This window comes from Callionymus lyra, chromosome 5 (assembly GCF_982586985.1).
Source record: "Callionymus lyra chromosome 5, fCalLyr1.hap1.1, whole genome shotgun sequence".
Classification (NCBI taxonomy): Eukaryota; Metazoa; Chordata; class Actinopteri; order Syngnathiformes; family Callionymidae; genus Callionymus; species Callionymus lyra.
The window spans coordinates 5,368,083-5,394,877 of NC_141822.1; the positions used below are offsets into that span (position 1 = coordinate 5,368,083).

At 36.4% G+C, this 26,795-nt stretch overlaps 2 protein-coding genes across 2 annotated transcripts in view; both read right to left on the reverse strand.

Moving 5' to 3' along the window:
- Positions 1-3,335, reverse strand: part of LOC148079109 (guanine nucleotide-binding protein subunit alpha-14-like) — a 19,801-nt gene extending 16,466 nt beyond the window's left edge. The window contains exon 1 of the mRNA XM_087790581.1: positions 3,108-3,335. Within this exon, the coding sequence (XP_087646707.1) occupies positions 3,108-3,228 (121 nt within the window). The 5' untranslated portion in view covers positions 3,229-3,335. The remainder of the gene's footprint in view (positions 1-3,107) is intronic.
- A 3,770-nt stretch (positions 3,336-7,105) lies between these two features.
- On the reverse strand, positions 7,106-25,365 carry LOC148079110 (guanine nucleotide-binding protein G(q) subunit alpha-like). Its single transcript, XM_087790580.1, has 8 exons — positions 24,956-25,365; positions 24,705-24,871; positions 19,681-19,865; positions 15,918-16,072; positions 15,620-15,748; positions 13,231-13,360; positions 12,870-13,023; positions 7,106-11,148 (listed from the first exon to the last, which is right to left on the reverse strand). Exons 2-8 carry the CDS (start codon positions 24,838-24,840, stop codon positions 10,961-10,963), a joined length of 1,077 nt encoding a protein of 358 aa, XP_087646706.1. The 5' UTR covers positions 24,841-24,871; positions 24,956-25,365; the 3' UTR covers positions 7,106-10,960.
- Positions 25,366-26,795: the final 1,430 nt, after the last annotated feature.

Genomic DNA, 26,795 nt, shown 5'->3' on the forward strand with positions numbered 1-26,795 from the left:
GTTACAATGACTTCAAATGAACTTTTATTTAACACTTGAATATTACATTCAAGGTTCAAGAAATGACCAATTATTACAATGTAATAAAAACACCATATATAATAAAAAATATAAATATATTATGATAAAGATATTAAATTAAATTAAATTAAATTAAAAAATAAAAATTAAGTTAATTAAAAACATAAAAATTTAAATTCATTAAAACAATTAATTCAATTTGGTTCGTTTCGATTCGAATAGATTAAAATAAAATAAAATAAAATAAAATAAAATAAAATAAAATAAAATAAAATAAAATAAAAATAAAATAAAGAAACAAAGCGTCAACAACAAAAAGGTCCAAATCCAAAAGTCAATGTTTTAATTATTATTTTTATAACTAAATAATATTGTTTATTGTTGTATCTGAACGACTGATTCATGTTGCCATAATATAATAGTTTAGTTTCGTATTGTATTAAATAAAAACGTATTATTATTAATATAAATATTAACGTTTGTTCATTTCTGTGTTGCAATTTAACGTCTGACCTCTAGATGGCAGCAGTCGTTATGTTTTCTGCAGCTAACGGAAGAATGAAATCATGTGAGACCCCGGTGATTACTGAGGACGAGAGGATACAGTTATGACTGAGGACGAGAGGATACAGTTATGACTGAGGACGAGAGGATACAGTGATGACTTAGGACGAGAGGATAAAGTGATGACTGAGGAAAAGAGGATACAGTGATCACTGAGGATGAGAGGATACAATGATGACTGAGGATGAGAGGATACAATGATGACTGAGGATGAGTGGATACAGTGATGACTGTGGACGAGAGGATACAATGAAGACTGAGGATGAGTGGATACAGTGATGACTGTGGACGAGAGGATACAATGAAGACTGAGGATGAGAGGATACAGTGATGACTGAGGCAAGAGGATACAGTGATGACTGAGGATGAGAGGATACAGTGATGACTGAGGATGAGAGGATACAGTGATGACTGAGGATGAGAGGATACAGTGATGACTGAGTATGAGGGAGAATACAGTGATGACTGAGAAAGAGAGGATACAGTGATGACTGAGGACGAGAGGATACAGTGATGACTGAGGACGAGAGGATACGGTGATGACTGAGTACGAGGGAGAATACAGTGATGACTGAGGAAGAGAGGATACAGTGATGACTGAGGACGAGAGGATAAAGTGATGACTGAGTACGAGAGGATACAGTGACGACTGAGGATGAGAGGATACAGTGATGACTGAGGAAGAGAGGATACAGTGACGACTGAGGATGAGAGGATACAGGGATCACTGAGGATGAGAGGATACAATGATGACTGAAGATGAGAGGATACAGTGATGACTGAGGATGAGAGGATAGAGTGACGACTGAGGATGAGAGGATACAGTGACGACTGAGGATGAGAGGATACAGTGATGACTGAGGACGAGAGGATAAAGTGATGACTGAGTACGAGGGAGAATACAGTGATGACTGAGGAAGAGAGGATACAGTGATGACTGAGGACGCGAGGATACAGTGATGACTGAGGACGAGAGGATAAAGTGATGACTGAGTACGAGAGGATACAGTGACGACTGAGGATGAGAGGATACAGGGATCACTGAGGATGAGAGGATACAATGATGACTGAAGATGAGAGGATACAGTGATGACTGAGGATGAGAGGATAGAGTGACGACTGAGGATGAGAGGATACAGTGACGACTTAGGACGAGAGGATACAGTGATTACTGAGGATGAGAGGATACAGTGATGACTTAGGATGAGAGGATACAGTGATGACTTAGGATGAGAGGATACAGTGACGACTTAGGACGAGAGGATACAGTGATTACTGAGGATGAGAGGATACAGTGATGACTTAGGATGAGAGGATACAGTGACGACTTAGGACGAGAGGATACAGTGATTACTGAGGATGAGAGGATACAGTGATGACTTAGGATGAGAGGATACAGTGATGACTTAGGACGAGAGGATACAGTGATGACTGAGAATGAGAGGATACAATGATGATGATTTACTATGACGGATAAAGTGTCTCAACAGAACAATAAGCAACAATAAGCAACAATCGAGTGTTTAAAGGAGTCAAAAGTCTCTCAGTTTTCCTTGTTAACAAGGAAGAGTCAGGATTATTGTCTCGTGAGGATCAACAAGTTGCTCCGAAGAAACACAGTTAACGGTGAAATGAGATGTTTGTGTTGTGCTTTGATTCTGGTAATTATGGTTCAGGTTTATTGCACTTTTATATAAGAAAAAGATACGTTTAAGGTAGTTGTAATGGAAATAAAGGCATAATAAAAGTTGTATTTATGATAGTCTATGGAAATGAAGTGACAATGAATACATTAAAACATGTGCATTTGAGATAATTAGGAGATAAATAAAGTAAAAATAAATAATAAAAGTTGTATTTGAGATAGTTACAAGAGTAAATACTCATAATAAATACATAATAAAAGGTGTGTTTAAGATAGTTACAAGAGTAAATAGTCATAATAAAAGAAAGTTACAAGAGTAAATAGTCATAATAAATACATGCCTTACACCCCAGCTCGGGCTCTGAGGTCTGTGGATCAGAATCTACTTATGGTTCCACGCACACGACTCAGGACCAGAGGAGAGAAATCTTTTCAGGCTGTTGCTCCTAAGCTTTGGAACCATCTTCTCTCTATTTGCTCTTGATGGATCTACTGACTCCTTTAAGAAACACCTTAAGACGTTTCAATTTGTTCAGGCTTTTCCTTGAATTTCTCGAACTCCTATGTTGTTCTCAGTATTATCTTGATCTTTAAAGTATGTACTTTTTTAAGTATTGTTTTGATTGTCTAAGCGCTTTGTGACCCTGGTCTCGAAAAGCGCTATATAAATAAATATTACTTACTTACTTACTTACTTACATAATAAAAGGTGTATTTGAGATAGTTACAAGAGTAAATAGTCATAATAAATACATAATAAAAGGTGTGTTTAAGATAGTTACAAGAGTAAATAGTCACAATAAAAGAAAGTTACAAGAGTAAATAGTCATAATAAAAAGTCATAATAAAAAGTCATAATGAATTTAAAAAAAGTCACCGAGCAGCAGAAGCTTCAAAAGGTTCCGACTTTCTTCCTCGTCTTTCTTCAGTTGTTTCTCGATGGCTCTGTTGATCTGACGTCTCTCCAGCTCGTCCTGGGACAAACAACAGTTCGCCATTCCGACCCAGAACCAAGATCCAGGACCAGGACCCTCAGAAGTTCTGTCGCGGAACAGACGCTCCTCCAGGTGAGTCTCGCGCACCTGAGCTGCACCTGAGCTGCATGAGCGCCTCGAGGAGGAGGAGGAACGAACCCCGGAACACACTTTACAAATGACGCCAAAATGAACCGCAACAGTAGAAACATGGTCGTGTTTTTTAAGCAACAATTACGATTTTTTTTTTATTAGTTAAAACCTATCATTTTGATTTTTTTTTAAAGTTTCAAGTGACGCTGATGCTCAGCGCGCATGCGCAGTGACGCTCGTTACCGAACTTTTAACTTAAGGTTTCAGAAAAAAAATTAAAAACTAAAGAATTTTTAACAAACATGGAGATGGAATAATAATAAAGAATGTATCTTTAACTAATATAACTGTACAAATAAATCAATATATTAACAAGTAAAACGAGATTAAAAGATGAAGAATGTTATTGAAGATTTTAATAAACTATTTAAAATCGAATATAAGAGAAAATAATCACTAAGAGCGTGGATTAAATAGAAAGATGTAATTAAATAAATATATAGAAATAATTTAAATGTATAAAATATGACAACGAAATACGTGACTTTTTAAATTAAACTCTTAAATAATAGAATTACAGTTTTTATTCAAAGTGAGTATCGAACACAGCAATAAGTAAGTTATTAAGTAATTTATATTTATAGAACGTTTAGGAATTACTGGTAAGAAAAAAACAACAACTAATATTGTTTTTAAATTAAAAAAAAAGTCAAGTTAAATGATTATTAATCTGGAATTAAATAATTATTTAACAAGTTGAATATATTAACATAAGAAACAAACAGCCTCTAAACAAAATCAGGCATGTGCATAAATGTAGGCACTCTTATATCTTATTGATTTTAATACCTTTAGCACTAATTATTGGAACTCAAAATTGGTTTGGTAACCTCAGTGACCCTTGACCTCCATAAACAGGTGAGTCATGAGAAAGGGTATTTAAGGAGGCCAATTGTAAGGGTTTCTCCTCTTTGCATCTTCTCTGAAGAGTGGCATCATGGGAGCCTCAAAACAATGATTGTTAAACATCATGGTTCAGGGGAAGGATATAGAATCTATCTCAGAGATTTAAGCTCTCAGTTCCAACTGTGAGGAACATTGTGAGGAAATGGAAGACCACAGGCACAGTTCTAGTGAAGGCCCGGAGTGGCAGACCAAGGAAAAACCTCAGGTAAACAGAGGCGCAGGTGAGAACCGTCACAGTCGACCCACAGACCAGCTCCAAAGACCTGCAACATCAACTCGCTGCAGATGGTGTCGCTGTGCATCGTTCAACTATTCAGCGCACTTTACACAAGGAGATGCTTTATGGAAGAGTAATGCGGAAAAAGCCTTTTCTCTGCACACACCACAAACGGGGTCGCCTGAGGTTTGCTCAAGCACATTTGGACAAGCCAGCTTCATTTTGGAATAAGATGCTGTGGACTGATGAAACTAAAATAGAGTTATTTGGGCATAACCAGGGGCGTTATCTGATGAAGACCTTGGAGAGGCTGGTACTCCGCGAGCTACGCACGACGGTGAGCTCTGCGTTGTATCCGCTGCAGTTCGCCTACAGGCCAAAGATGGGGGTGGACGACGCCGTCATCTACCTGCAGCACCGGGCACTGACTCATCTGGAAGCCGCCGGTAGCACTGTGAGAGTCATGTTTTTTGACTTCTCAAGTGCTTTCAACACCATCCAGCCGGCGCTGCTAAGGAAGAAGAGTTGGGACACAGCTGGCAGCATGGACGATGGACTACCTCACCAACAGGCCGCAGTATGTGAGGCTGCAGGACTGCAGGTCTGAGGTGACCATCTGCAGCACCGAGGTGCCTCAAGGGACAGTGCTGTCACCTTTCCTTTTTTCCCTCTACACGGCGGACTTTACCTATGACTCCAGCAGCTGTCACCTCCAGAAGTTTTCTGACGACTCGGCCATTGTGGGCTGCGTGTCTGGGGGGGGCGAGCTGGAGTACAGGTCAGTCATCAAGGACTTTGTTGACTGGTGTGAGAGCAACTACCTTTGCTTCAACACCGGTAAGACAAGGGAGATGGTGATTGACTTCAGGAAAAAGTCCCCACCACATCAACCGGTGAGCATCCAGGGCTCGGACATTGAGCTGGTGGACAGCTTCAAATACCTGGGTGTTCACCTCAACAATAAACTGAACTGGTCCACACACATCAACGCCGTGTACAAGAAGGGCCGAAGTCGCCTCCACCTCCTGGGGAGACTGAGGTCCTTCGGAGTGTGCAGACCACTTTTAAGGACCTTTTATGACTCCGTGGTAGCCTCTGCTATCCACTACGCTGTGGTCTGTTGGGGAGCAGGCAGCACGGACCGGGACAGGAAGAGACTCAACAGGCTGGTCACGAGGGCCGGCTCTGTCCTGGGCCGCTCGCTGGACTCGGTGGAGGAGGTGGGAGAGAGGAGGACACTCTCCAGACTATCCTCCATCAGGGACAACACTCTCCACCCACTGCACCTGACCGTGGAGGAGCTGGCCAGCTCCTTCAGTGGCTCAGGCACCCCCAGTGTAGGACGGAGCGTTATAGAAGGTCCTTCATCCCAACTGGTGTCAGGATATTTAACTCTCTACTTTAAATATCCTGATGCTAATCCGTAGCGTGTTTTTCTTCTCGTGTGCTTTTTATTTTTATTTTTTTCCCGTTTTTATTTCTATTTTATTTTATTTTATTCTATTTTATTTTGTTAATAGTGTTAAATTTCTAATTTTTGTAAATAATTGTATATTCTTAAGATCGTTTTTATTTTATTTTGTATTATCTCTTTTATTATTTCTTTTTCCTTGCACTTTATTTTTTAAACTGCGCTGTTGTGAAAGTGTGTTTCCCCTCTGGGGATGAATAAAGCTTTTCTATTCTATTCTATTCTATGCATGTCGGAAAAAGAACACAGCATTCCAAGAAAATAACTTGCTGCCTACAGTAAACTTTGGTGGTGGTTCCATCATGCTGTGGGGCTGTGTGGCCAGTGCAGGGGAGTCTTGTTAAAGTTGAGGGGTGCATGGATTCCTCTCAATATCAGCAGATTCTGGAGAACAATGTCCAGGATCCCCCAAGACCTGAATATTATTGAAAAATTGATGGTGTGATTTAAAGCTGATGGTCCATGAAACCATCAAACCTGACTGACCTGGAGAGGATCTGTAAAGAAGGTCCAAAATACCTTCCACCAGAATCCAGACCCTAATTGGAAGCTATAGGAAGTGTTTAGAGGCTGTTATTTCTGAAGAAGATGCACAAAATATTGAGTCATTTTTCTTGTGATGCCTAAATTTATGCACATGCCTAATTTTGTTTAAATAATTCTTGCACACTTTCTGTAAATCATATAAACTTTATTTCACCTCCAAATATCACTGTGTTTGTCTCCTATAAGATATATTTAACTACAAAATGTTATCCAAACAACCAATGATTTATAAGGAAAACCATGAAAATGTACAGGGGTGACCAAACTTTTTCATACCACTGTATATAAATAGAGTTTAATTTGTAGAACATTTCTTAAAGAGTCAATCATTTCTGACACAGTATTAATTATATATTACAAGTTAAATAGTCTTATCTTTATTTAAAGTTAATTAAAAGTAGTTGAAACTCTGTAGTTTTTGAGAAAAAATGTGAAAAATAAAAGATGTTTGTGTGAGTTTTTGTCAATTTCTAGTTTAGCAAAGATTAATAGAAGAAAAGAAAAAACATTGACGACAAATAAAAATGTATTCATGTTAAAAATCTCTGCCTGAAAAGAGCTAAAAGTCAATATCTGTGAGAAAAAGAACAAAAGAGAAAACGACAGAATCTCTTGAATAAACGTTTATTTTCTCAAGGACATCAGAACCAGACGCTGTGAGTCGAACAAGTTTGTGATGAAGTTCAACAAATAAAACCTGAGTTTATGTTCAAACACTTTTATTATTTTCTTGTTAAATATGAACAAATCTCTGGTTTTCACTCTTTTCTTCCTTTTCTTGGCGCGACTCAAATCATCGACTAAAACATTAAAGTAGTTCAAGGTTTAGATTTTCAGTCTTTATGTCGAGAGTTTCATGGTTTCATGGTCAGAACGTTCGATGTTCTCGTGACGCAGCAAATGTTCAGCAACACAAAGTAATACTACGAAGTAATACTTCAAACTATAAGTACAAACGTTGGTTCTCGTGATCTTTGATGTTTATGGAGAAACTTTTTCTTCGCAGAACTATTTGTATTTTTAAGTGTTTGTAAACTTTGTTTCGTTCAAGTCAAGGTCATTTCACTTTTGTTTACCGTATTTCTTGGACTATAAGGTGCATTTTCTTATCTGAGTGACTTGAACAGGAGTAATTCTGATAGTATACAGTACCTTGATGAATTACTGTCTGTGAGGCTCCCCCGCACTGCCATGATTCATAGTATTACTCCCTGAGGCTTCATAGTATTACTCTGATGCTGACAACAGAGTAATACTACGGAGCCTCGTCAAAAAACTACAAAGCCTGGCGGACTAATACCATGGAGCCCTGCAGAGTAATATTATGAATTATCCCAAAATAATACTATAAAACCTCCCAGAGTAATACTATGATACTACAAAGCCGAGTAATAATAAGGAGCCCCATGGAGTAATACTATTGAACTTCATGGAGTACTTCTATGAGCCTCTTCAAGAAATAGTCTCTGGAAGTCATGCCATGATGCCTTGCGGTGTAATACTACGGGGCATCGTTGAGTATTACTATGAAGCTTTGTGGAGAAATACTAGGGAGTTTTGCAGAGTAATACTATAAGCTTTCAGGAGTAATACTGAGAAGGTTTGTAGAGTATTACTATGATGCTTCGTGGAGTAATAATACGGAGCTTTACAGAGTAATAATATAAGCTTTGTGGAGTAATACTACGAAGCTTTGGAGAGTAATACTGAGAAGGCTTGCAGAGTATTACTATGATACTTTGTGGAGTAATAATAGGAGCTTTGCGGATAAATACTTGAAGCTTTGCAGAGTAATACTGAGAAGGTTTGCAGAGTATTACTAGGATGCTTCGTGGAGTAGTACTGTGAAGGTTACAGACTTATACTACAGAGCTTCACAGAGTAATACTGTGAAGGTTACAGACTTATACTACAAAGTTTTGCAGAGTAGTACTGTGAAGGTTACAGACTTATACTACAGAGCTTCGCAGAGTAATACTCTGAAGGTTACAGACTTATACTACAGAGCTTCGCAGAGTAATACTCTGAAGGTTACAGACTTATACTACAGAGCTTTATACAACGACCGGTCCGTAAGTACAACCAGAATGAATACATAATTATCTCTATGTATTTTTGAGAGTATTAAAGGAGTTCAAGTGCACCTTATAGTCTGAAAAATACGCTAACTTATACCTTAGTTAGTTTTAATGACACATGATGAGAAACTGATGAAGGACATTTACTTTGCTTTGAAATACTTGTACAACTCTGAGAAGTACAAGCGCAACACTGTGTGTGATACATAAGTACAGCATGTTGCCGTCAGTGCAGAATAAAGACTTTATTATTATTATGGTGATGATTATGCGTCACATGGTACCAAAGAATTTGAAAAATCAACTTGAGCTTCAGGACGTTTAAGACTCTGAAGCTTCTTAAACCCGACGCAGGTGTTCAGTGACGGTGCTTCTGTGTCCGTGTGACCCTAAGAAACGCTTCCTTCACAAACTATAAACATGGAAATAAAAACTGTGCCGTCACTGTTGTGGACTGAGACGCTCCAGGGTTGATGCAGGAAGTGATGCGTTCACTGACTCACAATATTACCGTGATGTTGAAGCCCTTTCAAAACGCTACGTTGTGCTACGACTGGTTTTTCTAAAACTAACCGAGTGGAAAATGTTTAAAAAAACAAAAACATCAGTGAAACTTTCTTTTTAACATAATAATAATAATAATACACAACACACTCGAACCGACACTTGAGAGAAACTTCCCTTCCGTGGACACAAACTTGACGTTAATATGAGTAAATATTTGATTCAGGTGCATGAAGTACATGAAGTATTTATACTACTTTATCATAGCAGCTACTTTAATGGAAGCTAACAAGATGAAGTTTTTCATGTTAATAAATATGAAACGTACCAAGAGATAAAAGCAGATTTTATGACATGTTTCACTGAAGCTGGATGAATGTGAGTCAACAACACTATATATATAAATATATATATATATATGTATTTCTAAAGTGTCTGTGATGCGTTCACTGCTCAGGTCGATCACTGGTGCTAACAATACTGAGCTACGAAACACATGGTTAGAAAACAATTAGTGGATCTTAACGACTGAAATAAGTGAAATAACATGAGTTTGATGCTACGTTGACAACAGTTGTGATGAACACACACATACTGGGTTGTGTATTAAAGTTGTGTGTTAGTGTTGATGTAGTTTTACCGTGTACGGAAGTAGATCGGTGTCGTGGAAATATTGAAAGATTAACATTTTCAAATGTTGAAAATTGTAGTTGTTTTATTGAAATGTGTTTGTTTTGTTTTAAGCATTGATTTTTTTTCATTTATTTAGTTTAATAATTTGGATACTTTTTTTTAAAGTTATTTATTTTAATTCCAGTAATTTTAAATAAAATTATTTAAACTTAACGCTTTTCACGTCAATTAAAGAAAAATACTTCAAAGCGTTTTTCACTTCAATTAGAAAAAAATACTTGAAAAGTTTTTCACTTCAATTATAAAAAAAAATACTTCAAAAAGTTTTTCACTTCAATTAAAAAAAAAATACTTCAAAAAGTTTTTCACTTCAGTTAAAATAAAAAACTTCAAAAAGTTTTTCACTTCAGTTAAAATAAAAAACTTCAAAACGTTTTTCACTTCAATAAAAAAAAAAAAAAGTTTTTCATTTAATAAAGAATGCCGACTAAAAACGTAATGTTTATAGAAAAGTTTTTGGGCGGGATTTAATAATAAAGACACAAATGTTCTACACAAACAAAAAAGTACTACTTAAATCAAAGAAACAGTTAACTATATATTAAGAACATATTATTTTTAAATGAAGCAACTCTCTTAAGTTGAAAATATATATTTTTAATTCTTTTTTTTTAATTGAAGCAAATTCTTTTGGAGAAAGAAACAAAACTACCTCGTGAATATCAAACTCTACGTATTAAAACAAATAATTCATTTAAAAAATATAGAACATTAATAATTCAAAATATAAATGATTCAATTAAATGGTTCAATAAAAACAATATTCAAATGATTGAATTCAATGATTCAAAAACAAAATTCAATGCATAACGACAACAACATTTCAACAAAGAAATGTCAAAGTTTTAACTTTTTAAATGTTAGATTTGTTGAATTAAACATCAATGTTGTGATTCACTGATAAACCTCCGTACACTTACGTGTCAGATGTTAGTGATGTTTCCTCCTCTGGACACTTCACTGGTCAGGAGAGGAATTAAAAAGCTGCTGAATTACTTTTCTATCTTCGCCCTTTTTTATGGACTCGCTTCTCCACGAGCAGAGATTCAAGCGAAGGCGTCGCGTCATGAAAGCTCGGAGCTGAACCTGACGACTGAAAATATCCAAGCGCTACCGACTCATGAACTCCACGCTGTCTTTGGGTTCGACGGAGCTCACATGTCTCGGTCCGACCGGAGACGGGAAGCTTCACACCAGGTTGTAGATGTCCAGGTTGCTCTGCAGGATGTGGTCCTTCACGGCCTTGAAGACGAAGCGGATGTTGTCCGTGTCGGTGGCGCAGGTGAAGTGGTAGTAGAACCACTTCTTCACCATCGTCAGGCAGACGAACATGTGAAGGATGAACTCTTTGACGGCCTCGGCGTCGCGCTGAGGACCTGAAGACACACGAGATGATGGTCAGTCGCTCACGTTGAGGCGCAGGAGGCTTGAGGTGAGATGACTTTAAAGATGGACCTCAGGGATCTGTCATCTGTGGCTCCTTTTCATCTTTTTTACAAAGGTGTAAAATATTGTGACACTGTATCATGAAACTCTATTAACTTTTTTATGAGACCCTATCACTGTATCATGAAACCTCACCCACTTTTTATGAAACCTTATTATTGTATCATGAAACCCTATTATTGTATCATGAAACCTTATCTCTGTATCATGACACCTCACCCACTTTTTATGAAACCTTATTATTGTATCATGAAACCTTATCTCTGTATCATGACACCTCACCCACTTTTTCATGAAACCTTATTACTGTATCATGAAACCTTATCACTGTATCAAGAAACCTCGCCCACTTTTTTATGAAAGCCTATTATTGTGTCATTAAACCTTATGACCGTATCATGAAACCTCGCCCACTTTTTTATGCAACCCCTTAATTGTATCATGAAACCTTATCAATGTATCATGAAACCTTGCGCACTCTTTTTATGAAACCCCTTTATTGTATCATGAAACCTTATGACTATATCATGAAGCCTCATCACTGTATCAGGACAACTTCACTCACTTTTTTATGAAACCCTATTATTGTTTAATGAAACCTTATCACTGTATCATGAAACCTCAAACACTTTTTTTGAAACCCTATTATTGTATCATGAAACCTTATGACTGTATCATGAAGCCTTATCACTGTATCATGAAACCTCAAACACTTTTTTTATGAAACCCCATTATTGTATCATGAAACCTCACCCACTTTTTTATGAAACCCTATTATTGTATCATGAAACCTTATGACTGTATCATGAAGCCTTATCACTGTATCATGAAACCTCAAACACTTTTTTATGAAACCCCATTATTGTATCATGAAACCTCACCCACTTTTTTATGAAACCCTATTATTGTATCATGAAAACGTATGACTGTATCATGAAGCCTTATCACTGTATCATGAAACCTCAAACACTTTTTTATGAAACCCCATTATTGTATCATGAAACCTCACCCACTTTTTTATGAAACCCTATTATTGTATCATGAAACCTTATGACTGTATCATGAAGCCTTATAACTGTATCATGAAACCTCAAAACACTTTTTTATGAAACCCCATTATTGTATCATCAAACCTCACCCACTTTTTATGAAACCCTATTATTGTATAATGAAACCTTATCACTGTATCATGAAACCTCAAACACTTTTTTATGAAACCCTATTATTGTATCATCGAACCTTAGGACTGTATCATGAAGCATTATCACTGTATCATGAAACCTCAAACACTTTTTCTTATGAAACCCTATTATTGTATCATGAAACCTCACCCACTTTTTGTTTAATCAAGTTTTAGTTTTGTCTTGTGACACTTTTATAAAATGTTTATATTGAATTAAAAAACAATACATTACAATAAGAATATTAAATTATCAAATGTTTAATTCATTTAGAGAAAAAAAAAGGGATTTAATGATTAAAAAGTTCACTCTTTGAATATTGTAATGAAAGAATTATTCATAAAAAAGATGATACTCTTAATAAAACATGATTACGATGATCTTCCATCTATTGCTGAGGTTTTATACTTTAATGTTTGGATGTGAAGGAAAGTTTCATTCATTTGAAGTGAAGACGACAAACGACTCACCATCAAACTCTGGAAAATAATCCACCAGATGCGACTGCATGACTTTCTCCTCCAGCAGATCGATCTTGTTGAGGAACAAGATGACTGAAGACTTCTTGAACCACATGCAGTTAATGATGGCCTGAAACAAGGCCATGCTCTCCTCCATCCGGTTCTGTGCGAGGAAACACAAGCCATCAGAAGACATGATTTCAAAGACTCCAACCAAGAAGTGTTCGAGGGGATTTCATGTAGAACGAGCCTGAGTGCTGCAGAGTAGAGTGACTGAAGGGCTCCCCCTGCAGGTGAGCAGCACTCAGTGCTCGACATCATCACAGGAGCTTCGTCTCTCGCTGAGGACGTGAAGCATGGAAACGCTCACCTCGTGCGTGGACTCCACCAGGACCTGGTCGTACTCGCTGAGCGCCACCAGGAACATGACGGACGTGACTTTCTCGAAGCAGTGGATCCACTTCCTCCTCTCGGACCGCTGGCCGCCCACGTCCACCATCCTGTGGGTCGAGAAGAAAGCGTCGCCCGTGAGAAGAAGACATGGTTTGACTTGTTGTGGAAGTTCTAGCAGGTTTAGAAGCTGCTCCACATCTCTCGGGTCTGAGACAAAAATATAATAACCACGTCTCCCGAGACCATGCGGTGATGAAAGAAACACATCTTTCAACGTAATTAACCGTTTTTTTTAACATGAATCCTATATAAAATACTTTCTATGAAACACAACTGCAGTACATCCTCTTGTTTACAAACATCAACATCAGAACTAGTTTTAGGTAAGTATCCATTTTAGATCTGACAATTATGAAGAATATTTGAATACAAATCTAGTTAAATACAACATTTTACTTATTTATGTATTTACAATTATTATGTACATGTTCAATGCATTTGATCATTTTTGTGTTGCAATAAAACTTCCGGCCGCTAGATGGCAGCAGTCGTTACGTTCTCCGTTCTTCTAAAGAATCGATGAAATCCCTTCCAGATCGTGGCAATGGCTGAGGACGAGAGGATGCCGTGGACTCAAGCTGCTTTTGAAGCTGATGTTTGGACATATTTGAGTTAGTAATTCAACCAAAAGAGATTTAAACAATAACAAGATGTTATAAATATTACACAAATGTTGTATCAAATCTTGAGATGAATGTATCGCTTTATCTCCAATTAAAAGGTTGAATTTTTCTGTTTTCTTTTCAATAATTACATTTTTAAAAATGCAAATATTTTCGAAATTTGGGCGAACGGTTGCGCAATGGTTAGCGCGGTCTCCTCACAGCAAGAAGGTTGCTGGTTCACTTCCAGGCCGAGCCAAACTTGTGACCTTTCTGTGTGTAGTTAGTGTGTTCTCCCCGTGTTGCGTGGGTTTACTCCGGACACTCCGGTTTCCTCCCACAGTCCAAAAACATACAGTGGTTGATTGCGAACTTTGGGGAAAATTGTCTGTAGTTATGAGTGTGTGTGTGAATGGTTGTCTGTCTTTGTGTGTCCTGAGACAGACTGGCGTCCTGTCCAGGGTGTCCCCTGCCTCTCGCCCTATGATACTGGGATAGACTCCAGTCTCCCCTCAACCCCCATAAGGGATAAAGCGGTAAAAAATAAATAAATGAATGAATGATCATTTGAATAATTCAAATATATATATGTATACCTGTATATATATATATATATATATATACCTGTATATATATATATATATATATATATATATATATATATATATATATATATATATATATATATACCTGTATATATATATATATATATATATATATATATATATTTATATTCTTGGATTAAATATGATTTTATTTGGAGCCTTTTAAATTTGATACAAAAACGTTAGTATAATAGTTCTTACAGATAATATTTTTATTTTTTGATATTAGAAGTAGAATGTGAAACTCAATGTGTCATTTATTTTGAAATAAATAAAATAAAAATGTTTTTTTATAAAACAAAATCAGAATTCATAAAAAAAAAAAAAAAAAAATGAAATGCAAAAAAAACATTTATACCATTGAATATTCCGATGGCACTAATAGAAGTTCCTTATGATCAAAAAGTATTATTGTTGTTTACTGTTCGTTTACCTTAACTTTAATTCAACAGTATTGAAGTAAACTCAAATCCTACTTTTTATTTTATTTGACATTTGTAGAATGAAAAATATAAATATATATATATATATAAATAAATCATAATCCTTATTTCTCTGAACTACATAGTTCGACATATCAAATAAAGTCAATATTTGGCGACATCCTTTCTATCCCAGGTGCAAAACAAATAGACTCAGGGACTCATTCATTCCTCTGGCTATTAAATTGTACAATTCTGAGTTCGGGGGCAGGAGTGGAGTGAAAGTATCTTGATGCACCTGTTATATGTTAGTCTTTGTATCCTTTGTCTTTGTTATTTTTCTTTGATCTGTTTTTTATCTTTATCTTTAGACTTAGATTGTGTCATCTTGTTCTTTCTATGTATTTCTCTTTGGTCTTGTTCTTATTTTATTTTATTTTTTATGAAAAATTGCTGTATTTTCTGTGGCTATTGGAAAAAAAAAATTAAAAAATCAAAAAAGTTCTACCTTACCTTACCTTTGCCTTAATCATTTTCCAAAGATAAGTTACATTTTTATTGTTGTGCAGGTTTTCAACATATTGTACGATGAAGAGAAAACCAATTCAATCCGTGTTTAGAGTTTGTCAACAACGACGCACAACTGTCTCACTCCGCCTCACAACAACAAAGCTCACCTGAACACAACGTTGCCGAGCTCGAAGGGATACTCGATGATGCCGGTGGTCGGCACTCTGACCCTCAACACGTCCTGCTGCGTCGGCAGGTAGGCCAGGTCGGCGATCCGGTCCAGGTCGTCCAGATAGCTGCGACAGAAACAAAGTCCGAAACAAAATCTCACTTTTCACGACAGTAAGCGTTTTCAAACGACCTTAAAAGGAGTTAACCTAGCATAACCCGACACAACAACTGGACGAGGGGCAGATGAAACTCTGGAAAGCATTCGGGCGATGTCAGGGGTCTGTTCACACTCACTATTTGGCCGAGTCCGAGAGCTGGTATTCCCTCTTCCGATTGTAACATTCCTGGATCCCGGGATCGTCCCAGAGACTCTTGAGGGCCTCCACATATGGGTTTGTTAAGGTGCTGATCTTCTCCACGTCCACCTCGCCGACGCTGCTGGCGTTGGTCTGGACAGAGGAGCACGAGGTTGAATCATCAGGTGTTGAAGCGACACATAAAACTGTGTTTTCGTTCCTGCTCAGAAGGACAAACAGTTTTTATGAAGCGTCACGTTGAGCAGCGACCGAATAAGGATTCAATCGTTTGTATAAACATCTACTGAGAATGATTTTTTATGGGTTTAATTAATTACATAAATAAAAACTTTGACTGCCAGTTTATCCAGAAATGTTATAGTCCAAGGTTCTGTGATCAAAATAGTTTTTTTAAATAACCAAAATCAAACTCTCTAAATTATTTTGTGGCAAATAAAAATCTCTAAAGAAAATAAAATAATTCTGTTCATTTTTGTGTTGCAATTAAACTTTCGGCCTCTAGATGGCAGCAGTCATTACATCCAACACATCTAAAGGAAGAATTAAGTCCTGCGAGATCCTGGCAATGACTGAGAACGAGAGGATACAGTGAGTCCAGCAGCTTTTACAGCTGATGTTTGGACATATTTTGGTTTGAAAACAAATTAAATCAGTTTGTCAAGAGTCATGTGGTCTGTAAATACTACAACACCAGAGTCAAGTATTGGACAATACTACACATATATACTTGTTACTACACTATCACAACACCAGAGTCAAGTACTGGACAATACTACACTATCACAACACCAGAGTCAAGTACTGGACAATAATACACATATATAATTGTTACTACACTATCACAACACCAGAGTCAAGTACTGGACAATACTACACATATATAATTGTTACTACACTATCACAAAACCAGAGTCAAGTACTGGACAATACTACACATATATAATTGTTACTACACTATCACAAAACCAGAGTCAAGTACTGGACAATACTACACATATATACTTGTTACTACACTATCACAACACCAGAGTCAAGTACTCCACAATACTAGACATATATACTTGTTACTACACTATCACAAAACCAGAGTCAAGTACTGGACAATACTACACATATATAATTGTTACTACACTATCACAAAACCAGAGTCAAGTACTAGACAATACTACTCATATATACTTGTTACTACACTATCACAAAACCAGAGTCAAGTACTGGACAATACTACACATATATAATTGTTACTACACTATCACAAAACCAGAGTCAAGTACTGGACAATACTACACATATATAATTGTTACTACACTATCACAAAACCAGAGTCAAGTTCTGGACAATACTACACATATATAATTGTTACTACACTATCACAAAACCAGAGTCAAGTACTGGACAATACTACACATATATAATTGTTACTACACTATCACAAAACCAGAGTCAAGTACTAGACAATACTACTCATATATCCTTGTTAATACACTATCACAACACCAAAGTCAAGTACTGGACAATACTATACATGTATACATGTTACTACAGTATAACAATATATCGTCAAATCATTGACACTGTATCATGTCGTATCACCACATTCTTGCCAATACACACTCCTAACAAGGTACTACCAATAGACTGGGATTCAACCAGCAAATTCAATTAGAGGCGAACCCCTCGACCCTCCTGCTACGTGAGTTCTTTATTCAAATACTGCGAGGTAAACAAGGTGCAGGGGTGGCTGCTGTTCCTGGTAATATCCTGTTGTAATCTCCTCTGGTTCGTCAGCTGATGAGCCGTGTCTTCTGGGAACAGCCACCTCATCCGCCTGAACCTGTGCATGTCTGTTAATAAATGTTTCCCATAATGTTCATGTTGTGTCAATACAACAGTCTGGTTATCGCTTGAGATTCAAGCACAAATCAACAGTGAAGCAAATGTTTGACCGGAACGAACTATGAACTATATAAGGAGGATGAAATTAGAACCTACACCAGGGGCCGGCAATTAAAATTCTTCAAGGGCCACATTAAATTCTGCGTATGTTGTTAGGGGCCGTCAAGCAAAAAGAAAGATGAAAAAATCCCCCACCCAAAAAAAGGCCATGCGTCATTAGGCTGTGATATTTATTAAACTAAATAAGCTGTAATTTTATTCTTGTATATATGAGTTTTTTTTCAAAACATTTCTTCAATTAACTGGAAAAAAAACAGGGAGGATTAATATATACTCGAAAAATTACACTCAAAAAGAAGGGAAGTGTTATGTGAAAATGTAAATAAATAATAAATGCATTACAACCATTTATACATGGTCATAGTTTGCAATTAGGAGGGCCGCATAAATACAGTCAAAGATCGGACCTACACGGTTATTATTAGTTTACTTCTTATCAAAGTCCTATACAGAGGTTTTCCAATTCACCAGTCGTTCCAAAGAGTCGGTTGTTCTGTAGGATATAATCATAGGGACGACCGGGAATTAAAATTCTTGGCCAAAACCAAAACACACGCAGAAAACTAAAACACCAAAATAAATTTAATTATTCTTAAATAAATGATTCGAAATCAATTAAAACAACGGCTGGTTTGTCGCCACAATTCTGTACTTGATTGAACGTCTATGTCAACAGTCGTCGACAGCTGTGATTGGTCGGCTGGGCGGCAAAGCATTATGGGAGGTGTTCAGGTCACCGTTACTGAGAGGTTTGTTGAGAGGGATGAAACCTCATATTTAAATTTATAGCACAAATAAAAGTTAATCTAAACAGGGGAAAAATCCAAATATTTAACAGCCAAATATAACTTTTCATTAGTTAAAAACATTAATTAATTAATTAAAAACAGGAGAAAAACAGCCTTAAGAAGAGGTTCGTCCACAAGTAAATAGCTCTGAGGTCCTTAATCTACAAGAAGTTTCCATAGTGGCCCCCAGACAATTTCTTTGATCTCAAGAGACACGTTAAAGAATGTGAGCGTCTTAGAGCGTCGTCCATTCGTATCAGGGCCTCACAGACCATAACCTTTTGTATCATTTCTATTCAATTATTACTGTCTGAACTGCGTTTTGTTTAGAAAAAAGATGGTGTTTGCTCTGAAGTAATATTAGTCTGAGATTCTTAGGTAATCAGGACCATCATTTAAAAGAGAATACTTCAAAAATAAACCTGTAAACTAGTGGAAATAAGTGAAACACAAACTCTATATGATTGATTTCTTCAAGTTCCTTATATATAAAACCGACATTAAACTGGACCGTGGTGCAAAATTGGTCGGGTTCTATCCAAACTACTTCATGTTCGACATTGATCCTTCTATAAATGGCAAAACTCTTTAACTATCAACCAGTTAATAGTTACACCGAGTTAACGCTGGAGCGCCGTCACATGACCCCAGCGGACACAGGAAGTGGCCTGTCCTCTCGCGGGGCCTCTTCTCTAACGTACCAGCGAGCAAACGTGTGTGACTAACAAGCTCCTGTCGTGGCCGTCGCTCCGACTACATTCCTGAGCGGTTAGCAGGGCATTCTTCGCGTCCTGTTTCGTTTCATCATTCCTCGCGTCCTGTTTCGTCTCAACCCCGTGTTTGTCTCAGGACGTGTCCACACATGCGGTGTGTTCTCGACAAGTCAGCGCCGCAGAAGAAGGATTGTAAAAACTAAACAATGACCAGAAGCACTTCACATGGCAGGATGTCGGGAACGCTGCTTTCAAAGGCGGAGACAGAAAGACCTGCTTTTACCTGGTTGAGCTGGTGCTTGTACGGTATCTTCAGGACGCTCATGGCCTGGATCATGGCCTGCATGGCCGTGAAGATGTTCTGGTAGACCAGTCTTTTGAAGCCTCGCTTGTCCTCGTCCGAGTATCCGCGTCCGTGAATGATCCTCATCTGCTTGATGAACGTGCTCTTGCCGCTCTCGCCGGTCCCTGGACAAACATTAAAAAACAAACGGGTCTTTAGTGTTTCTTCCCACAGAAAAAGATAATAAGTAGAAAAGCACTGGGACGACACATACCTCCTCCAAGGAGTTCAAGCAACTCTTAAACAACGAATGAAGCGACACATAAAACAGTGTTTTCGTTCCTGCTTTGAAGGATAAACAGTTTTTATGAAGCTTCACGTTGAGCAGCGACAGAATAAGGATTCAATCGTTTGTATAAACATCTACTGAGAATGATTTTTTATGGGTATAATTAATTACATACATAAAAACTTTGACTGCCAGGTAATCCAGAAATGTTATAGTCCAAGGTTCTGTGATTAAAATAGTTTTTCAAATAAACCAAAATCAAACTCTTTCCATTATTTCGTGGCAAATAAAATCTCTGAATAAAATAAAATGAATCTGTTTGTTTTTGTGTTGCAATTAAACTTTCGGCCTCTAGATGGAAAAAAATATATATTTTTGCATATTTTATGTTTTTCTATAAATGATTAATGGTTAACATTTTCTATTTAAATTGTGTATGAAATGAATTGATTAGATTTTTTAATTTACAATTAACATAAAAATACAGTTTGTTCATTCTTGTGTTGTAATGAAACCTTTGGCAGCTAGATGGCAGCAGCCATTTAATCCTTTGCTGCTAAAAGAACAATGAGATTCCAGCGATGACTGAGGACGAGAGGATACAGTGACTCCAGCAGCTTTTAAAGCTGATGTTTGGACATATTTTGGTTTGAAAACAAATGAAAGCAGTTACGACTTCGTCAAGAGTCATGTGGTCTGTAAATACTACAACACCAGAGTCAAGTACTGGACAATACTACACATGTATACTTGATACTACACTATCACAACACCAGAGTCAAGTACTGGACAATACTACACATATATACTTGTTACTACACTATCACAACACCAGAGTCAAGTACTCTACAATACTACATATATACTTGTTACTACAGTATCACAACACCAGAGTCAAGTACTGGACAATACTACACATATATACTTGTTACTACACTATCACAACACCAGAGTCAAGTACTGGACAATACTACACATATATACTTGTTACTACACTATCACAACACCAGAGTCAAGTACTCAACAATACTACATATATACTTGTTACTACAGTATCACAACACCAGGGTCAAGTTAATACGACACGTATCAATACATGTGTTTAGTGTTTCTTCCGACAGAAAAGATAACAACTATAAAAGCACTGAGACGACACATACCTCCTCCAAGGAGCTCAAGCAACAATAGTAACAACAGACTGTATGTTTTGTAGGAGGGGAAGAAAATATCGATACACTTCAAAATATTGATATTAAATATATCCTAGAGTTAAAAATAAGTGTGAGTTCTTGTTCAGTAGCTTTCTCAGGAAACCCAAGTGGGTCCCACACTCACTGTAAACCAAACTCTTCCCTTCTCCCGAAGTCGTTAAGAGTTCCCGAGAAGATACTTTTCCCTCGGAGCTTCACCATCCTCCGCAGTAACTGTCCGCAGCTCAAAGGGTTTCAAAAGATCAGCTAAACAGATAAGTGATGGGGGGGAGAGTGAGCCCTGAGGAACTAAACATCTTAAGATCCTGAGCTAGAAAATAAAACTCAACAAACCTCTACATAACTATGAACTTAAATATATTGATGATTTTACATGAAAATGCCAACAGATCATTTGAAATGTTACATTTTTGAATTATTTAATTTAATCATTTCAATATTTAAATGTTTAATTTGTTTTTATTGACTAATTCTATTCAATCATTTCTATATTGAAAGGTTGCTCCTTTTTCTTTTTAAATTAAATTATTCTTTTTTACTATTTTTTACACATAGATTTGTAGATATTCTTAATGAATGTAAAATAATGAATGTCCTAAATTAAAATGTTCTTTTCCATTATATTTTGTTTTGACACTATATTTTATTAGCTTGTCGTTTTTGCTTTACATTGGCCTTATTACTGAATAGTGAACGTAAAATTACTAATAAGTAATATCTGGATAATAAAGATTGAAACTTTGTTTTTATTTCGTAGCCTTTTAAAATCAATATAAAAATGTTAGTATAATAAGGGCCTCCATTATTGGCTGAACATTTGTTCAAGATGGTCGATACTCTTTTGATATATTGTTATATTGAACTTAAAAGGCTTCAAATGAAATAATAGTGAATTAATTACATTCATTTTTTAATTATTTGAATTACTTGTACAAGTAAAAATTGTTATTTTGTTTTGAAAAAATAAATTAATAAAATAAAACAACAACCAATAAATAAAATCTATGTATTTTACCTTTTTTTCAATTAAAATGTTTAAAAACAACAACAAATAAACCTTTTAATATAAAAATTATTGAATTAAATCACTGCTTTAAAAAAAATAACAAAAAAACATCAAGTTTCAACATTTTAAATGTTAAAATAAACTACTTTTAAGTTACAATCCACAGTGAAGCAACCGTAGTATTGTTATTTAATTCTATATTCTGTAACCATTGACCGGCTTTTCCGATGATAAGAATAAAGGTTCAGGGTTTTGTCCATCGATAAACTTCTTCTCGTGCTGAAAAAACAAAGTTGCTACTCAACTAATACCTGAGTCTCATGTTCTCGGGTAAATTAAAAACAAGCATCAATGATCCCAGAAGTTCTCATTTTCCTGATCCCACGGGAGTCTTTCTTCGGTGAGCAACAGACCTCATTAAAAACGTGACGAATACTGGGACAGTAGGGACAAGAAAAGGAAGCTTTTAAGTCATTATCGATGCAGTTCATAGACTGAAGCATCTTTTAAACGCCAGTAACATCACCGTAACTAGAGCTGCGTGACCCCCGACTGACATTTTACATCAGCCACAAATTATAAATGCAAGATGATGTCATTCTCATGTGTTCATAGCAGGTTTTTTTCAAGTCAAAAGGCTTCACTTTTCATCACAGGATGATTCAATATTAAATCCGAACAACCCTCGACACGTGAAAGAGGATAAATGTCTTCGTCACAAGCCTTCATAGACATGTGTTGAGTCATCGTCGAGCAGCACTCAAGGATCAAAACAGAACTTTGAACTCGCTCGGGTGGTTACGCTCGGCATGAGTCAATCTTTGTTTCAACCACACTGATCGTAACCATGAGGCCGAGAAGTTTGTTGTGGATGAGGTCATTGAAAACATTGTCAATACTCTGTTCTCAATAAACTTGTTTTTGCTTTTATTATATGGGTTATGTAAAGAGGCTCCATTGTTATTATTATTGTTTAAATAAAGTGAAATTCGAAAAATTAAAATCGGACACGTTAAAGGTCAAAACCCAACTCTGGTGTCATGTTCTTCTCTCCAAGACGCAGTAACTTCTCATCATGACCATGTTTTACACTTTATTACTTCATAAAGTTGCTCTGAAATCTGGACGAACGAGAGGTTACGAGAGTCCATTATGATGTAATAATGGCTTCACTCCTCCTCCAGCTGTAATCACGCCCCACTTTGTTTATACAACGAGTCACTTGGAGATGAAGCCCATTGATGACGCACGGTGACAAACCTTCATGCTTGACCAATCACAGCAGAGTGGGTTTGGTTATGGTCAACAAGATTTAATCTCCAGAAAAACAAAATGTTTTCAGTGGGCGGCTTAAGATCATTTTTCTAACAACAACACACACACACTGATGATACAATAGTCACACATCACAACAACACACACAAATTGATGATAAAATAGAGTCACACATCACACCAACACACACACACACTGATGACACAATAGTCACACATCACAACAACAAACACAAATTGATGATACAATAGAGTCACACATCACACCAACACACACACACACTGATGATACAATAGAGTCACACATCACAACAACACACACACACACACTGATGATACAATAGAGTCACACATCACAACAACACACACACACTGATGATACAATAGAGTCACACATCACAACAACAACACACACACTGATGATACAATAGAGTCACACATCACAACACACACACACACTGATGATACAATAGAGTCACACATCACAACAACAACACACACACTGATGATACAATAGAGTCACACAACACACACACACACTGATGATACAATAGAGTCACACATCACAACAACACACACACACACACTGATGATACAATAGAGTCACACATCACAACAACACACACACACACACACACTGATGATACAATAGAGTCACACATCACAACAACACACACACACACACTGATGATACAATAGAGTCACACATCACAACAACACATACACACACACACACACACTGATGATACAATAGAATCACGCATCTATTTAAGAGACACTCAAATCATAAGTTGCACTTTATCAAGGTTGGTAAAAAGGTGGCTATCAAAGGTCAAAGGGTGAACATAATAAGGAAGCAAGTAAACAATATCAAGACACAACAATGTTGTCATTTTGTTTAAATCACACTGATCTTGTGGATCGGATATTATCTGACGAGATGAAGAATCAAATCAAATACAAATGAGTGTAAATATTGAGGATTATCTGGTGATAATAAAGTAGATAAGGTGTGCTCAACATGTAATGAGTCAACTAAGAAAAGTTTAATTCAAGTACACAAAAAACGTGTATAAAGAGGATCTAATATCAGGTCAAAAGCTTATCATAATAACTTATTTATTAAGAAAGTATGAAGACATTCATCAGTCAAACCTTCGCTCTGGTTAAAATTTTAGTTTTGTTTGTTTTTTTCTCCAGAAGTGGGGTGTAAGGGGTGAACATTTGAACATTTGAACACTTACCGAGCAGGAGCAGCTTGTATTCCCGTCGAGACTCCTTCTTGTCCCGGCGAAGCTGCCTGTCGATCTCGTCGTTGATCCTTCGAGCCTCTTTGGCCTCAGGACTGAGACAACAAGAACCCACGGAGCTCAGCGTCATCTCTGCCCGCGGTCCGGTTCACCTGCCCGGGCTGACACACGCACGCACACACACACACACACACGCACGGTGAGCCGCTGCAAACACTCGAAACACTTTGTTTGAAAAGTCTCACCTTCTTTCTTCTTCTTGTTCTTGTTCTTCTTCAACAGGAACTGAGGAGTTGCTGCAACAACTTTCTGCGGGTGTGGTGTCCAGAAATATGGCGGAGTTTCACTTCATTGGCGTCAAAGCGGGGGAAAAAAAAAAGAGAAGTTGACAAAAGAGTTGCAAACATGCAGAGATGGAAGCTCCAGCTCAGGCTCTTCTTCTTTTCCTTCTTCTCCTTCTTCTTGTCGCTCTGGTCTCAGCGGTGGACGGAGGAGGCTGGACTCGGTTATTACATTACAACAGTGATATCCGGTGTTTACCAGGATGTTGCTGACAGACCCGCACGTTTTATGAGCTCCATGGATCAGCGGCTCTTGTCCCTGCGATGAAAACAACTCGAACATAACAATCGTTGGCTGCCATGATGGATGCTTTCAGGTGGAGCTTCATGGGTCTGGACTAGCTCAAGACTTAGCATAGCAACTTATTCAATCAAAACTTTATTAAAAAAATCACGTGTACACTAATCATAATAATTGAATAAATTACAATAATAATTCAAATGTAAATATATACCTGTGTTCATGTATTTCTATGGTTTCTTATATTCAACCTGTAAAATAAATTAAGGAAACTTCAAAATGATGGAATAGCTTAAATCTTAGCATAGCAATTTATTCAATCAAAACTTTATTTTAAAAAAATCCTGTGGACACTAATCATAATAATTGAATAAATTACAATAATAATTCAAATGTAAATATATACCTGCTCTCGTGTATTTCTATGGTTTCTCATATTCTACCTGGAAAATAAATAAATGAAACTTCAAAACACTGGAATAGCTTAAATCTTAGCATAGCAATTTATTCAATCAAAACTTTATTTAAAAAAAATCCTGTGTACACTATTCATAATAATTGAATAAATTACAATAATAATTCAAATGTAAATATATACCTGCTCTCGTGTATTTCTATGGTTTCTCATATTCAACCTGGAAAATAAATAAATGAAACTTCAAAACGCTGGAATAGCTAAAATCTTAGAAAAGCAATTTATTCAATCAAAACTTTATTCAAAAATTACCGTGTACACTAATAATAATAATTTAATAAATCAAAATAATAATTAAAATGTAGATATATACCTGTGTTCTTGTATTTCTATGGTTTCACATATTCTACCCGGAAAATAAATAAATGAAACTTCAAACACTGGAATAGCTAAAATCTTAGCATAGCAATTTATTCAATCAAAACTTTATTTAAAAATTACCGTGTACACTAATAATAATAATTAAATAAATCAAAAATAATAATTAAAATGTAGATATATACCTGTGTTCGTGTATTTCTATGGTTTCACATATTCTACCCGGAAAATAAATAAATGAAACTTCAAACGCTGGAATAGCAAAAATCTTAGCATAGCAATTTATTCAATCAAAACTTTATTTAAAAATTACCGTGTACACTAATAATAATAATTTAATAAATCAAAATAATAATTAAAATGTAGATATATACCTGTGTTCGTGTATTTCTATGGTTTCACATATTCTACCCGGAAAATAAATAAATGAAACTTCAAAACGCTGGAATAGCAAAAATCTTAGCGTAGCAATTTATTCAATCAAAACTTTATTTAAAAGGCGCGTTTTATCAACATGATCCTGTGTGTATAATAATAATACGAATAATAATAATATGTATTTAAATATTTATATAAGAATACCTGTGTTTGTATATGATTTCTCAGTTTCATCCTGGACAGTTAATGTATGGAACTGGAATAGCTAATTGTTAACACAGCATTTATTCAATCAAAACTTTATTTAAAAATGTTTTATCCACGTGATCCTG